This window comes from Solanum pennellii, chromosome 1 (genome assembly GCF_001406875.1).
Source record: "Solanum pennellii chromosome 1, SPENNV200".
Classification (NCBI taxonomy): Eukaryota; Viridiplantae; Streptophyta; class Magnoliopsida; order Solanales; family Solanaceae; genus Solanum; species Solanum pennellii.
The window spans coordinates 3,288,275-3,304,606 of record NC_028637.1 but is presented as its reverse complement, the minus strand read 5'-3'; the positions used below and the strand labels follow the sequence as shown (position 1 = coordinate 3,304,606).

Below are 16,332 nucleotides of genomic sequence, written 5' to 3'. Positions count from 1 at the left end.
TTTTTTCTGAAAAATGCATAAATAGAAAAAGATAAATATTCTTATCATCAATTTATATAAAAGAAAATAGAAATCTCACCTTTAAAATAAACAGTAAAATATCACCAGCACCCAACAATTGACTGAGCTTCTCAATCATTTGCAATGTTTCTTATATTTATATGTGCAAATATGATATAACTACAATACATAATAACTCATATGGTAAATGTCATTAAAAATAATGACTTTTCACATTTTTATATTTATTAAATTACAACGAAACTTACCTTTTAAATTTCATAACTACTGCATTGATCATTTCTACATTTCCTTATAGAAATATAAGTAGTACAAAAAAAGTGAAAAAAAATTAGGGGAAGAGATTAATAATAATGGTAGAGAATATCCTAAATATGGATAGATTAAATATGACATTCATACATGTAAATTATAATAATAACTAAATTAATAGATGAAATTTAGGGACAGAATTGAATATTTGCAACACATAAAATGAGTTTTACGTATCGTTATCCAGTTGGGTATATTGTAACGTACATATACAAAATAATAAAGGAATTAATGTAAGAATTTAAACGAAAATGATTAATAGAGTGCATTTATTCAATTTATTTAATATATTAAGATGAAAATAAGATAAAATAAAAAAATCAGGCATGAAAATTACATACTAAGATAATAAAATATGGACAACACTGACAATGCTAAAATAAAATAATTAAAAAAAAGGAAAAAAAGAAAGAAAAAGACTTCTTGCAAAAAGAGTTTGAAATAAAAAGAAGAAGAATTGAAAGGAAATTATGAATGAAAAAGGACAAAATGTTATGCAGTGTTAGATATTTGCTTTAGTATTTATAGTTAGTATAATAATTAGTAACATATGAATATGAAAAGATAAATAATAATTAGTAACATATGAATATGAAAAGATAAATAACATCCATTGGAGTAATTATAATTTAATGACTTTAATTATGATTAGCTTCAATATTTAAGAGACTCTTTTTATATTTTAAAATTTAAAAAATGATTTAAAAAATATATATAAAAAAAAAAGATGAATATTTTTCTAGCCCTTAGAGGCATGCCACATCAGCGGTTTTGAATTCAGATTTATATATATATATTGATTTATTTAACTTTAATAAATTAACATGTGTTTTACTTTATCAAAATCACATAATAATGAAAATTGTATTATCCAGATAAATTTTTTCATTTAATTAAAAAACTTTATTACGAGTTGAGATGTTTAATCGAATAATTTGAGAATGTTTATATTAACAATATAAAATTTTAAAAATTTTATTTTAAAAAAAATAAAAAAGGAAGTGCACGAGTGTTATGGTACATTTTTTTTATTCCTATAATTTGATAATTTATTATATGCTTTTAATGAAGATTCCTTTTTTCTCGGTTACATGCCGTTATGTTCCCCGTTATCCTCTTTCATTTATTATTTTATTCCTATTTTACCCTTCTACAACCTTCATATTTACCGATATGACACTCTTCTTGTTGTGTGGTCCATTTACCTACTAGACGTTACGGATTTCAAATACAAATTATATTATTTATTTATGGATCGTATTTTTTATTTCACGTGCATAAAGAAATTAAGTAAAATTATATTATATTTTTATTTTTTTAAAGTTAATGAATATGGATTAATTAATTTGATTAATAAATATGATATATTCATTTAGTTTTTCTATATTAGTCAAACGTATGTTTTTAAAAGGATAGTAACTCACAAGGGTAAGATAGGAAAATTGTTATAATTTATGCATTGATATTATGAAATATTTCTTTTGTCCTTTTTTACTTGTCTATTTTTAAATTGACATATCTGTTAAGAAAATAATTAATTACGTAGTGAGTTTATCATTTTACCCTTATTAATTGTGATGTGGATGAAAAATTTTATATTTTTCAAAGTAATTAGTCATTTAATTGAGAGTATAATAGGTAAAAAATAAATTATTCTTTCTTGATTTGTTAAAATTGACAAGTAATTAGGGACCACTATAAAAGGAAAAGTTGACAAGTAATTAGAGACGGAGAGAGTAACGAGTATTATGGATAAACTATTTATAATAAGAATGACTTATAAAAAGGATCGGAAGGAGTATTGTGGACGTATCAATGCAATATTTAAAATATGAGTTATTTAACGTTAACTAATTGAAAAATAAATAAATATATCACCATATGACGTTTGTGATCTTAATTGAATATATTATTTATTGGTTTATATGTGGTTTCTAATTGTATGTATTTTGAACAGTTTATAAATTGCATACATGTTAAAGCTACAACTTACAATTTTTATATGTAAATATAGACGATTTATTTGATTTTACTATTTTTACCATTTTTTCGATTTTAAGGTAGATAGTCTATCTATTCTAAATTGAAAATTAACGTTTTTAAGTGATTAATTTATTAAGATAACAATTGTTTACCCTCAAATAATTCAAGTGAGAAAATAGTAATATGACAGCAAAATTGTTCTTCTCCTAACTAGTTAGAAGACCATAAAAATATAATATTGTCCTACAATTATCTACCTCGACCAATTACATAAAATCAAAAATTTTATAATAATGCAGAGGTATAATTGAAAAGAAGCTTTTTGTATAAATTTAATCTAAACACAAGATGAAATAAAAAACAACAAACCAAACACTTGATAAAAATTATGTCACATGCTACTAATCTCTACATTATTTATTTTTCTACCAAACGACTCCTAAAAGGGGCGGGAGAAGGTGAGAAAGTCAAGGAGTATGGGGTGTTAGGTGAGTGGTGAATATATAATGTATTATTGAATTTGTTTTACTTACTTTCATTAAAGAAATCATTTTTTTCTATTTCTTGAACAACTTATTTTCGTTAAAAAAATATTTTTCAAAAATTTTACTCAATCAAACATAGAAAACTAGATTTTTTTTTCTTCTATATTTTTTTGGCAAATATGGTCATTTATAACTTTATTAAAATTAAATGTGACATGATTGCACATTCAATCCACCATTTTTCATTTACATTACACTAATTTTGTGGATGTGTTAAATTTTAGAAACCCAACATTCTATAGAATATATATATTTCACTTTATTAGGCATTTTTCTATCACATAATCCCTTGTATTTTTTTTCATTTTAACCATTTAATTTTAATTTTGTAAGTAATATATTAATATATTCATCTATCTTTCTATTCTCTTGAAATACGAGCTATGATATTTAAATTATTTATATTTTTGCATCACAATTACATATAGTCTTTAATTTTTCTCGTATCATACTGACTCAATCTACGGTACATGTATATGATCTTATTTCTATTTATTCAAAAAATTATAGGACTTCTTACATTATATATCGTAAATTGGAGATTACTATCTTAATGCAATAATGCTCTGAGTCAAAATCAATTTAATGTATTAAAATCTACAAATACATAATTTTTCAAATGAAAAAAAATTCTATTTTTTGTCGGTGGTCATATATTCCTTAGTCATACCATGTATGTCAATTGCGACGACGCAGATATAAAAATCGCACAGTCATTTTTTTGACTTTCATGTATGTAAGATGCGTGTCACAAACTCAAAAAATAATTTATATCTGATATGCTATCCCTTTATAAATCATTTCTAAATCACAAACTCTTAATCCATGATTGTTACATATCAAAATTGAAATCAAAGTCTAACAACTCTATTAAGTTAAAATTGTGTCTACAACTACCTCGAGCCATTTGGATCTCAACTCGAGCCATACTAAAACGTCTCAAAGTATAATATCAATACAATTTCTCAAAGCAAAATTTAAATGCAAACACTCATATATAAGATGTTAGGTTGTCATGACCCACCTATATGAATAGGGAAGATAACTTATTTTCGTAAATGAGAATTACGATATAAAACTCAAATCGTTATAACAATATTAACTACAATACATGTAACACTAATACATGTAACACTTGCAAGAAGCAATTAAGTGAAGTCACAAAAATCAAGTAAAATCTTCGAGTTACTGTCAAAATTATCACACAAAAACAACTTTAAAAGCACAATTCGAATGTTATATATGTTATAATGTCATGCTCACACCCATAACACATAAACAAACTCAAAAAACATCACCAAAATATAAACGAATAGATATAAAACAATATAAAATATATCGTACATATAATAAATGCATGACATAACCTTCACATATATAACACCATTCACGACAGTTGATTTGCTCACATGATATGTTAATCACGTGTTTTACATTCGCTGCATCAATTACATACCTCACTCTCTCTGCAGGAGTTATCCAAACTTCTCATATCTCAAACGCCTTGTTTCCTTACATCCACGACACATCTCACGTTCTCTGTCTTATTACGCTAATCACACATCTTACGTTCTCTATACAGTATTACTATTACGATATTATCATTTAACTATAAATATTATTGTGATATATACTTTTTACTAATATAAAGTATTATATACTTATTTTTATTTATTTTTTCCTAAAATATTTTTCACCCCATATTCTTGTCATTATTTACAACCATTAAAATTAGCCCTTATTTAACATTTCATTTTTTTTTCTCTTCTTTCTCTTTTTACTCAAAACAAAACAAAAACTCCATTTTTTCTTCATCTTCTTTGTTTCCCAATCTGCAACTTCTCTTTCCCTTTCAAAGTATCTATCAAAGAAAAGTCAAAGAGAAATGGCGGATCAACTCACCGAAGATCAGATCTCTGAGTTCAAGGAAGCTTTCAGTCTTTTTGACAAAGACGGAGATGGTTAGCTCATCCTTATACCATACATATTTTGAATATTTTTTTTCTGATTTTTAGCCATTTTTTTCTTAGATCCGATGCTTGATTCTTTGTATTTTGCATGTTTATGTGTTTATCTTATCTGGGTATTGCTTTTCTTGACGAATTTTGTGATGTATGCGAATTTGGGAATTATGGGTTTTGTTGTTACTTCGATTTTATTTGAGATTTCGTTGAGTTTGAACATGGGTTTTGATTATTTTCTTGATAGAAGTGAATATAATGATCTATTTATGTGAAGTTGGTGGATTTTGATGGTGTTTAATAGCATAAATTGATACGAATTAAGGAGAACCATACCCGAAAAGCTAGCTATTGAGGTGGGAGAGTACAAGGCTATATAAGTCCACCATCAGCTCCCTATTTAACCACACAAGTCTCGTAACAAACCATGGCGCTGTGCATGATCATTTCTAGCTTCGAACCACGCGTCATCCAGGACATGAAGAGGGATGGGATGGTTCTGATACATTGATGTAATGTGAGAATTGGGGAAGAAATTCTAACCAAGAACTAAGCTAGTCTAAAGAGAATTGCTTGTACAGATCCCTGTGTAACAGAAACTGGGGATCCTTGGAGGCTGGTTTGTGTGATTGAAGGGCTGTTGATTCCCACTATAATAACCCCTATATTCCGTATTGGTATATCCATAAGGATCTCCTACCTAAGCACCAAATGGTAAAGCATTAGAACTTGGAGGGCCTTCATGCCTAGATGATTGAGGTAGGTTGAGAGTGAAAATTAGAAACATTGATTGGTGTGATACCATTGATACAACCCAGGAGAACTACACCCAAAAGCTAGCTATATAAGCTCCACATCAGTTCCCCATTAACCGATGTGGACTCAAGTCCCATACCTTGCAACATGATCATAAACTAAATGCTCGTCTGGGTGTTTGGTTGGTCTTGATGGGATCGTGAGGAGTGTTTAGTGTTGATGAATTGAATTCTTATTCCGGGTTTCAATCAGCGTGGGAGCTGGTTGAAATTGTTTTTGATTGAAATCAGTTAAGAAGTCTTGAAAAGGTTGTTCTTTTTAGGTGCTTACCATATTTTGTTGATTTTCCCATCGATATGTGTTTTACTTTGTTTTGATTCTTGATAAATTGTTAATCTGTTTTTCTTATAGCATAATTTGCTTTAACTTACAGAAATCGTTTAGGGAACAAGGTACAAAATTTCCTTGTATTTGGTTTTAAGCAAAAACTTTTGCTTATTCTCTTCTAACATGTGGCACAATCACACAAGTCACTTTGTCTAAGATTGATCAAAACTGATTGTTCTTTTTTCTACATTTGAAGTATGGAGCAATTAGTTAATTTTTCTGGTGTATATAGAAGCTTGACGGTGTATAGTTACTTTAAAATACCCTTTCCCGTTTACTGTGTATGTGTGTGAGTGTGTACTGACATATATGCTTGTTTTTTATGTGATAACACGTGGTATCTGGTTCGCACATGCGTCTTGACTGATTCCACGGGGTACCTTTTACCTCACACCAACACATACACTGAGTAACTCTGTCACTGGCTTGGACATATGGAAAGAAACACCTGGTGTTTTTTCTCCGTTGGGATTTGAATTTGAGACCTCATGGCTCTTAAGTCACTTCATTATACACTAAGCCACTTCCTCGGGTACATAAAAACTTGTTTACCCTGACATCACCTAAACCTATTTAGTCTAGGCATATCATTTAAACAAAGCCATTCTGTTCTATTTTCGTTTTCTTTCCGGATTCTGAGGATGAGCTGGCCTATCTTAACCAGCCTGCTCCTCTGATTAAGTTGACTGTGCTGCTATTTCGACAGAACAAAATTTTCTGTTGTAATTTTTTTTGGGAAGTTGAGTAAATTAGTAAAGGAAGATGAAGGAAAGATGCTTTCTACTGTGATTTGCATCTGAAGATAATCTGCCAACCAAATGAATCTTGGTGTTTGTTTTCTTTTTAGAAAGTATAGTTATGTTTTTCCTATGTAGACTGATTGTGGTGATTAGTGCATGTAGTTATGCGTTCACATGCTTCCTTTTGAACATCATTCATTGATTTTAGACTTTCTGATGGAAGCCTATGTTTCTGTCGAATCCTGTTGATTAATACTTGTCATGTGAGAACAAACAGTTCAAGTCTCATGTTTAACTTGTTTCTCCAGGACAGAGAAATATGGGGGAAAAAATAAGTTCTAAAAGCAGTTAGCAATGATGGTCATAGATGTTGAATAATTATCTCCATATATGCTGCAGGTTGTATCACAACTAAGGAACTTGGAACTGTAATGCGGTCATTGGGGCAGAACCCAACAGAGGCTGAGCTTCAAGACATGATCAATGAAGTTGATGCTGATGGAAATGGGACCATTGATTTCCCAGAGTTCCTTAACCTGATGGCTCGCAAGATGAAGGACACTGATTCTGAGGAGGAGCTCAAGGAAGCTTTCAGAGTGTTTGACAAGGATCAGAATGGATTCATCTCCGCAGCTGAGCTTCGTCATGTGATGACAAACCTAGGCGAAAAGCTTACTGATGAAGAGGTTGATGAGATGATTCGTGAAGCTGATGTGGATGGTGATGGGCAGATCAACTACGACGAGTTCGTCAAGGTTATGATGGCCAAGTGAGAACTGATCAATCCAACATAATCTTTAGAAGTAAAAACACAAAAGAGAAGGAAACAGAGCAGATAAGTTTGTGAGATTTCTATTCCGAATTAGGACACGTTCTTTGTGTTATTACCTTTGTCTCGATGGTTATGTAGTTCTGCTCTCCCGTATATCCTGTTTGCCCTGTTCCTTGTCTTAGTAGTTTGGGTTGTTAGCAACTTCTAGTAATTTCTCCTGAATTCGGTATTGTGAAACTATGATGTGTCAAACTTTTTTGTTTTGTATTCTATGTGACTAATTTCGTCGATATTCCACACATTCTTGCCTATGCTTCTGTGTTGCTGTTTTTCTTTTGATTTTCGCGTTAACTCGATTCTCAACTCTTGAGCACATGGGCATCTATCATCTATACAGTTGTGTGAATGATTGGAGAAGATATTTGGTGCATTTGCAAGGTTGAACATTAGGTATACAGGGAGTTTCTACATGTATACAAGTTGGTTTATGAACCAAGTGGTCTTGATGTTGTTTTCTTCAAGTCCCTAAGTTTGATTTGTTCCAATGACAAAGGATTTCTTCCTATCTGTCTAAGCTTTGGTACATCATCCCCGAGTTTCGAAGGCTATGTTTGATCGGAAAGTTTGTTTTGGAATATTTCTTGGTTAAAAAAACATATTTATTAGAGCAAGTAACACTTCCTCTTTATAAAAGCTTTGGCGAATAGAGTTATCTTGTTATTTGTCGAAGTGTGCACAAGATGGCCGAACACCAAGGATAAGAAGTCCTAAGTAGAAAATGGTGTGAAAAAGGGGTAAAATCAATTTTCTCGAGTCGTGGGTCTGTCGATTGGAATAACCCTCTCTACCTAAAATAGGGGTAAGGTGTACGTATACCATACACCCCACCTTTTGACACAATAATTTTTATTGTATCGTATATATTTTTGTGAAAAATGACAAAATTTATAATCTTACGAAACAATAATTTTTAGTAGGCAAACTTTTCAAACATGAATATTAGTGGAAGTGAACAAATAAAGATGAGTAAAAGCGGAAGAAAATATAATTTTAATATCATTTAAAATAGATTTTCAGAATGTTAATATTTTAAGAGGGCTCATTAGCAACACTTTCAATATTTAATAAAAATTTTAAAATTTTAGTTTGTTAGGTATTTTACTTATGTTTTTATTATTTATTTTTATTTAAAGAATACACTTTTTATATAACTCTAGAGTTTATATAAGCTATGTTTGATGGAATAAAGAGAAAATGGAAGGAAGTTTTAGGCTTTTATGTTAATAATAATAATAATAATTTTAATTTATTAGGTACTAAATATTATAAAAAAATAAATAATTTAACTCGTTCAAATTCAACTCGAACGACCTATTTAACTAGTGCTAATTTATCTGTTCATATCCGAGATCATCATCATTTGTTGTGTTTGGCTATAGGCAAGAGTACAAAACAAAGGAAGTTCGACACTACTAAAAGTAAAAACCTCATAAATGTCAATATCAACCTTTGTTTGTTCACATTCAAAATATCAAATTGTAATACGAAATATTACTATGCATCATAATTTATTTATTTCGAATAAGAACGACAATTTTAAGTATCTGAAGCTAAGCATCATACACTCCCTAAATAACATCTATGCCTATGTCCGAGGTCATCGGTGGCGATCTTGGTGGCGCCGGTGGCCTACGACAGGAGGTCAGACAGTCGATACCAGTAGTCACGCAACCTGAATAACAGCCGGTCGGCGGAGGCGGTGGGCCACAACGTATGACACAAGAGATTGCTTGTTGGCCACAATTGATGACACACATGGCTGATTGGCCTTGGACATGATGGATTGTGGTGGTGCATACAACAAGAAACATGAATAAAACTAGAAATGGAATTTGTGAAATTTTAGCAAGAAATGCCATTGTTTGAAAAACATAAAATTGAAGTTTAACATTATTATATTTTTGAGTTTATATAATATTATTTGATAACAATAAAGAGAAAATTTAAGGAACTTTTTGTTATATATGGACAAACTTTATTTTTCTTCATAGAAAACATGTGAAGTCTAATAATTAAAGTGAATAGAGAAGGCAACTTTTATAAAGGCCAAGGGATATATCTAAGGTTAACGTGAGGTGTAGGTATCGTAGAGTAGCGAATTTGTTTCTGATAAATTTTCGAGAAAATTGTATTTTAGAATAGATCGAGAGAGATGTAGGAGTAAGACGGTATGATGAAAATATCGAAGAAAGAAAAATATTGATGTTAAAGATAGTAAAGATAACTAAAGTAGCTGATGCAACTCACCATTACATATTTTGAAATTTAAATTGAAAAATGAAATGGTAATTTATGTTAGTTTTTAATTACTAAATTAAATTGAATTTAATGATTTGATGTGAACATTTGATACACACAAGTATTTATCCGCCGATCTTTATTTATTTAAAGATGTAGAGTAGATAATTTCATTCATTTACGATTAACTAATCAATAATATCCACTAATCAAGGGGAAATAGGAAAAGCTAAAATAATCTTTTATTATCATCAATAATCATATTTAAATTTTGATTTTTTTAGGGCGATAAGGCGATTTTCGCTTAAATAAATCTTACGTGATATGGGTGATTTTTTTTTTATTCTTTTACGTAATGGAAATTTAATTAAATTTTGTCCTTTATTTAGAGTGGTCTTTAATTATACTTCTATAAATGATGATTTTTATTTTTTATTCTTTTTTCTTATCGCTTATTTAATGAACAATTATGGATAAAATAATTTTACTTATGACTTAATTTAGCTCCATAATTTTAGAAACTATTTGACATAATTTTTGTGAAAATAGACTTATATCTTGTAAATGAAACGACTTATGTCATGTTATAGGGAAATGGTCTGATAAATATTTTAATTTTGATTGAAATTGTTATTACGATATTAATTTTTATGGAGGACCTTTTATTTCTGAACTATCTAATAGTGTATTTTAAAAGGATATGTGCCCACGTGAACACATTACTGTTTATAATTATGTAATATTTTTTTTGTCCAAGTGAGCACGTATACCTTTAAAATACAATATTAAATAGTGTAGAGGGTAAAAAATCCTTTTCAAAATTTAGTATCATAACAATAATTTTGATCAAAATTGAAATATATTTTAAACTTTTTTTCCTATGTTATAATATGAAAATATAAATTTATTACAAATAAAAGATTAGTTACGACAATATCGTGAATTTAAATTAGTTAGATTTTAATGTTGATATAGAATAAAATATATTATTATTTTTGTGTTATTTAATAATGTTATTTTAATTGAATCTCATTTTTTCTTTCTGTTTCATTTTATTATTATAGATTCTAATATATATTTCTAGTTATTAATTTATGCTTATGATAGTTATTGTTGTTTTTTAGGTATATATTTTAAACTTTTGTTGTTTATGTTTCTGTAAAATTATTGTTATAAATATTTGTTTATACGGATAAAGATTACTTATTTATTAGAAAATTTAACATCTCATGTTGATGTTCATCTAATTTTCCAAAAATATCAAATAGTAACACTTCCGAAAGACAAAAAAGATAAATTACAAAATCAAATCATAAATGATTGATTGAAGGATAAATGATAAGATGTTATAATTATCATTTTTCTTTTCGTTACTACGTAATCTTGTATGTAAGAGAACATACTGTTTTAGTTTTAATGACTGATAAATTTTAAATATTATTTTAAAATTGTGTCGTATCAAAGCGCGAATAATTTACCTGGTTTATTATAAAGAAAAATGGAAAAAAATAACAAATATACCTCCGAACTATCGGAAAATAATAGGTAGACATCCTTCATCATACTTTATGGACATTGGTCGTCCAAAAGCTAGAGCGTATATGCCCTTCACTCTAATGGAAAGACTAAATAGGAACACGTGACGCAATTCTATCAATCGATTTGATATCGAATCAGTGGATAAGATTATGACATATGCATATTCGTTAGTATAAAGGACATATATGTTTTTTTTGATAACACGGGCACCAATGTTTCTTAAGTATGACGGAGAATATCTGCATACTACTTACGATAATTCAGGGATATTGTTATCTTTTTCTCGAAGAAAAATTAACTAGTCACTATAAGTCGTTTGGTAAACCTAATAAAATTTTTACTTATTTTATGTCTGATTAAATAGTATCACGTAAGTTAAGATCGAACTATAGTACCAAAAATATTATCTTGCCGTTTGGTGATGTGTTTGCACAATCACCGTCCCTTTGCTCAAAGCAAAATCCACCACTTGCTCATACAGGTACCATCTATTTTTTTTTGCTACTGTTTATAGTAGCAATTTTATTTTTATTCAATACTTTATAGTAAATCATCAAGAAGAGAAAAATCATTGAAAAGTGAGCTGCAAATTCTTGAGTTTTTGTTTTTTTGAAAAACAAGAAAAAATGGAGCTTTGAAACACTTAAAGATTGTAACTTTTTTGGTTCAATGGAGTGTTTTTCTTCACCAGGGTGGTTTTGTATATCTAACCCTTCTTTTATTGGACTGAAAAGTAAGAAGAAGTATAGTTTGATTAGAAAATGTAGAAGCTTTAACAAAGTTGGGAGTAAGTGTGTGAGTATGAGCTATACAGAAAATGAAAGCTCTAGTTTTTCTTACAAGAAGTTGATTCATTTTGCTTTAGAAGAAACAAATACACATACCCTTTTGTCCCCTTCTCCATTGCAGGTATTTAGTTTTTGGGTTTTCATTGTTTTGAACAATTTTTCATTGTGTTTGTACTAAGCATGGGATTTAGTTGCTGTGTAAGTGTTTTTTTTTCTTTTTGCTGTGTTAAAGTGTGGAACTTTGTTTGTTTCTGCAATTCTTGAAGTTGGAACAAAATCTGAGTTAAAAAGATGAGTTTTTTTTTTTTAGGTTAGGACTAAAAATTAGCCACCCTTATTACATTTTTGAAGTTGGTTTTGCAAATTCTTGAAGAAGGAACTAAGTCTTGAGATAAAAAGATTAGATCTTTTAGGTTGGTACAAAAAATTAGACACCTTTGTTACATGTATGAAGTTGGTTTTGCAAATTCTGGAAGAATGAAAAAAATTTGAGTTTAAAAGATTAGCTTACGTGTATGAGCAAATTCTTGAAGAAGGAGCAAAACTTGAGTTAAAAAGATTAGCATTTTTAGGTTGGTCAGCTTCCCTCATAGAAACAGCAACAACAACAACAAATCCCGTGTAATCTCACAAGTGGTTCTGGGGAGGGGGACGGTAGAGTGTAGGCAGACCTTACCCCTACATCATGTAGGTAGAAAAAATCGAAAGACCCTCGACTCAAGTTCAACAAATCATAGTATTTATGGAAAAGGGAATATAACAGTAAAGAAAATAGGTTGTGAGTGGGATTGTTGCTCCATACGTGATGAAACTCGTAGAATACTTTGGAACATGTACAATTGAATGTACCGTTCAAAGATTTCAGGTTTGTGGTTAGTAAGGACTCCAGAGGATTTTGTTAAAGCGGGTCACATTTTCACATTGATTAGGGAATGTACTGGTGGTTTGATTATATGGATTGGACAATCCTCCCTCACGAGCTAGCTTTTGGAGTTGAGTTAGGTCCAAGTTTCATATCTTTACATTGTGTAAAAGCCACGTCCTTCCCTATTTGGGCTCCCGATCCACGTTCAAGTAGGCCTGGACGTGAAGGGGGTGTTAGAGTGGATTATAGTCCCATATTAGTTGAGGAATAGACTGATGGACTTGGGAAATTCTCCCCTCACGAGCTAACTTTTGGGGTTGAGTTAGATCCAAATGCGATAATTTCAGATTTTACCTAACAATTTATGAGATTGATGAAATACCACACCAGGTGGTTTTATACTTCCATTTGTTAGTTTTTTACTACTTGATATATTAAAGTTTCCGAAGCAAGGTGAATTGGGACTATAAATTGGGACAATTGGGGCTGTATTGTTGAAGCAAACAGCTATTTTGAAACAGGAATTCTCAAGGAAGAGAGGTAGACAAATTTTTATTAGATCAGAAGTGTTGAATAACTTGATTTCTTAAGAAAATCTTAGTTCACGTCTGGTAAAGAATGTTTCTCATTTAGTCCAACCTAAGAGCTTATGACAATGTTTAGTTGAATGAAAACAAGAAGGATTAAGAAAATTAAATAAAAGATGAGGTATACAAAAGTAGTTGAACTTGAGAAGGGAACAAGGGGTTCTGGGAGGGGGAATATCAAGTGAGCACAAACAGTGAAGGGGGTTGGCAGTTAAAATATGTAATATTATCTTTTAGAGAAGGGAGTAAAATAAAGTGCTATATTCACTCATGTAAGGTGATTCTGTAAGTTGCAAATATGTTAATGATGGTAAAGCAGTGCATAAAGTGTAAATGAACTCAAAAGAAAAAAAAAACAGTTGGAAGTTGGTATTTGTGTAGCAAATAGTTAATTGTGCTTCTTGAATAGGAGTATAGGACTACACCATCAGGATTCTGTTACCTTTTTTCTCTTTGTGATTGCTCATTTTACTCGTCTTGTTTTTCTCGTTGAACATTCTTAGCAATATCTGAGGGTAAATGTGCATTTCAACACTTAACTAGCTACATGTAATTGTTGTCCTTTTTAAGTTCTCCTTGCTTTGAAATGCATGATTTGCGTGCCAACTTTCTGCTTATTTCTTTTTTTCGGTTTAAGGCTGTAAAGATGATCAGTTTCATGATATCTCCAGGTCATTAAGTTGTCTTTGAAATTCTCCTTTTCACTTTAACTCTTAACAAGGATTTAAGTTGTGCATTTACTATTTTGAGGTTTTCTACAGAGCTATTCTCGCCCCCATAAAACGGTTTATACGGAACTAATGCTGGCCAACTGTGGTTACCCTTTTCCCTCTCTACAGGAGAAATACAGTTCTTTGTTGGCCATGGATGACAAAACGGAGCTACAGATGCTTTCTTTTGAAGCCCCTAAAATTCGACTCCTTCGCAGTCTATGTATTGAAGGGAGCGACGGCATGCAGGTCCAATTATATTCAAGTTCATGTCATAGCTAGTCTTTGATTTCAGAACAAAAAAAATTTAGAGTGCAATTATGGTTATTTTCTTAAATTTTGTATACAAATATAATTTCTAGCCAAATCAAATTCAAGTTTGAGGGATATCTCCATTCCTCATATTGCTAGGATTTTCAGTCTCTAGTCTGACATGTCGAGGCTCTTGCCTCTCTTGTCTTTGATAAAACAGACATGAGGCGGAGGGGACATGAGTTGGATGTTTGTTGATAAACGTTTACGTAATTCACTTGACTATCAAAAGTTATAGCAGACAGTAAATTAAATCCTAAAATCCTTTTAACAAAGATTTGGTGGAATAGAGAACAATCTTAAGAAATCTGAGTAAGACACTGCCAAATGCCTAAGTGAACTTAGTACTGGACTTATTAGTGGGAGCAGAGAACCATCTTCTACCTATTGGAATAATGGTGTATTTTCTGCCCTGAAAAAATTGTCTCTTCCCTTTTTTTTTTTTCCGAGAATGGTGAAATTAAACTGATTCTTCCCTTATAGTTGATTGATTGATATATCTTATGTCAATCATTAAGAAATAAGGGCACATTTAGAAATAACAGAAGTATAGGAAGGGGAATGGTCAAATGTGGTATCAAGGTAATACTTTACTTTGATAGAAAAATGAGGTATGTAGAGTTGCTAGACACCATTGCCGGTACAATCTGATAAAAGAGAGAAAAAGTTGGGATGTCAAATCCCATTAAGAACCAAAATACTTGCTAAGGAAGAGCTTCTTTTATCTGTTAAATAAGTAAAAGAATAGCTTACAGTACAATTATTTAGAAAAAGAAAAGCTGTCATTTACTTTGATAGAAAAAATGAGGTAGGTAGAGTTGCTAAACATCATTGCCGGTGCAATCTGGTAAAAGAGAGAAAGTTGGGCTGTCAAATCCCATGTAGAACCAAAATACTTGCAAAGGAAGAGCTTCTTTTATCTGTTAATATTAGATGTGCAAACGAATATTGTTAGATCATACATTTTAAATTGCAGTATGATGAACAGCGTACAAAGAATCTGTCATTTACATTCACTTATCATATCATATATTATTATAAGTGGGAACAAAAAAAGTTAAAAGTTGAATTACGATTTTACCCTTACTATTAATTAAAATATTATAAAACATTTAACTATTTAATTTAAATATTAAATTGTTTCATTTTAATTAAAATGTTGATAAACTTTTGCACTTCCGTAGGTTAATTCCTAATTAAAATATCTAACTTAATAATACCTATTTTCTATAATATATATATATTCTCTTTTTTGAGATTTTAAATTCTAAATAATTTGATTAATGTTTTATTCTCCATCTATAATTACTATGATTAAATTAAATTAAATTATATTAAATTGGTTAGTAAAAAGAGCAACCCTCCATCTCCCCATGTATAAGATCATGATTATTTCATTAAATATACAAATTCTTCAACTTTTCATCTTCTCTTTTAATTATTAATAATACTCAGTTATGAGTTAATGACATTAATAGTCTTTAATTTCTTATCTTAATATCAATTGTAGAGGTAAAGTTATGATCTCCATTTATAATTCCTATAAATATTTTTAAAAGAAAAACTAAATGGTGAGGCTCGTAAGCCTCTTTTATATAAATCTCTAACTAATGGAGGAATATTTTTTGTTCACCAATTACCTCCTTTTGATGAGATTATTTCGGTGATTTTCAGGTACCATTTATGTTATTTTCTTGTTTAACTACAATAATAGTATATAAGATTTTAATAGTGATATTTTGTATCCTACTTTCAT

The 16,332-nt window shown here is 30.0% G+C and overlaps 2 protein-coding genes across 3 annotated transcripts in view; both read left to right on the top strand.

The window, feature by feature from the left end:
• Window positions 1-4,540: 4,540 nt before the first annotated feature.
• On the top strand, window positions 4,541-7,788 carry LOC107008025 (calmodulin-5/6/7/8). Its single transcript, XM_015206913.2, has 2 exons — window positions 4,541-4,822; window positions 7,105-7,788. The coding sequence occupies exons 1-2, from the start codon at window positions 4,747-4,749 to the stop codon at window positions 7,476-7,478; spliced, it is 450 nt and encodes a 149-aa protein (XP_015062399.1). The 5' UTR covers window positions 4,541-4,746; the 3' UTR covers window positions 7,479-7,788.
• A 3,884-nt stretch (window positions 7,789-11,672) lies between these two features.
• Window positions 11,673-16,332, top strand: part of LOC107008239 (phytochromobilin:ferredoxin oxidoreductase, chloroplastic) — a 9,553-nt gene continuing 4,893 nt past the window's right edge. Inside the window, exons 1-2 of one of the 2 annotated variants that reach the window (XM_015207181.2) lie at window positions 11,673-11,795; window positions 14,394-14,513. In XM_015207181.2, coding sequence (XP_015062667.1) covers window positions 11,736-11,795; window positions 14,394-14,513 — 180 coding nt within the window. In that variant the 5' untranslated portion in view covers window positions 11,673-11,735. Of the gene's footprint in view, window positions 11,796-11,834; window positions 12,224-14,393; window positions 14,514-16,332 lie in introns of those variants that run through there. The other variant, XM_015207180.2, reaches the window with a different exon arrangement.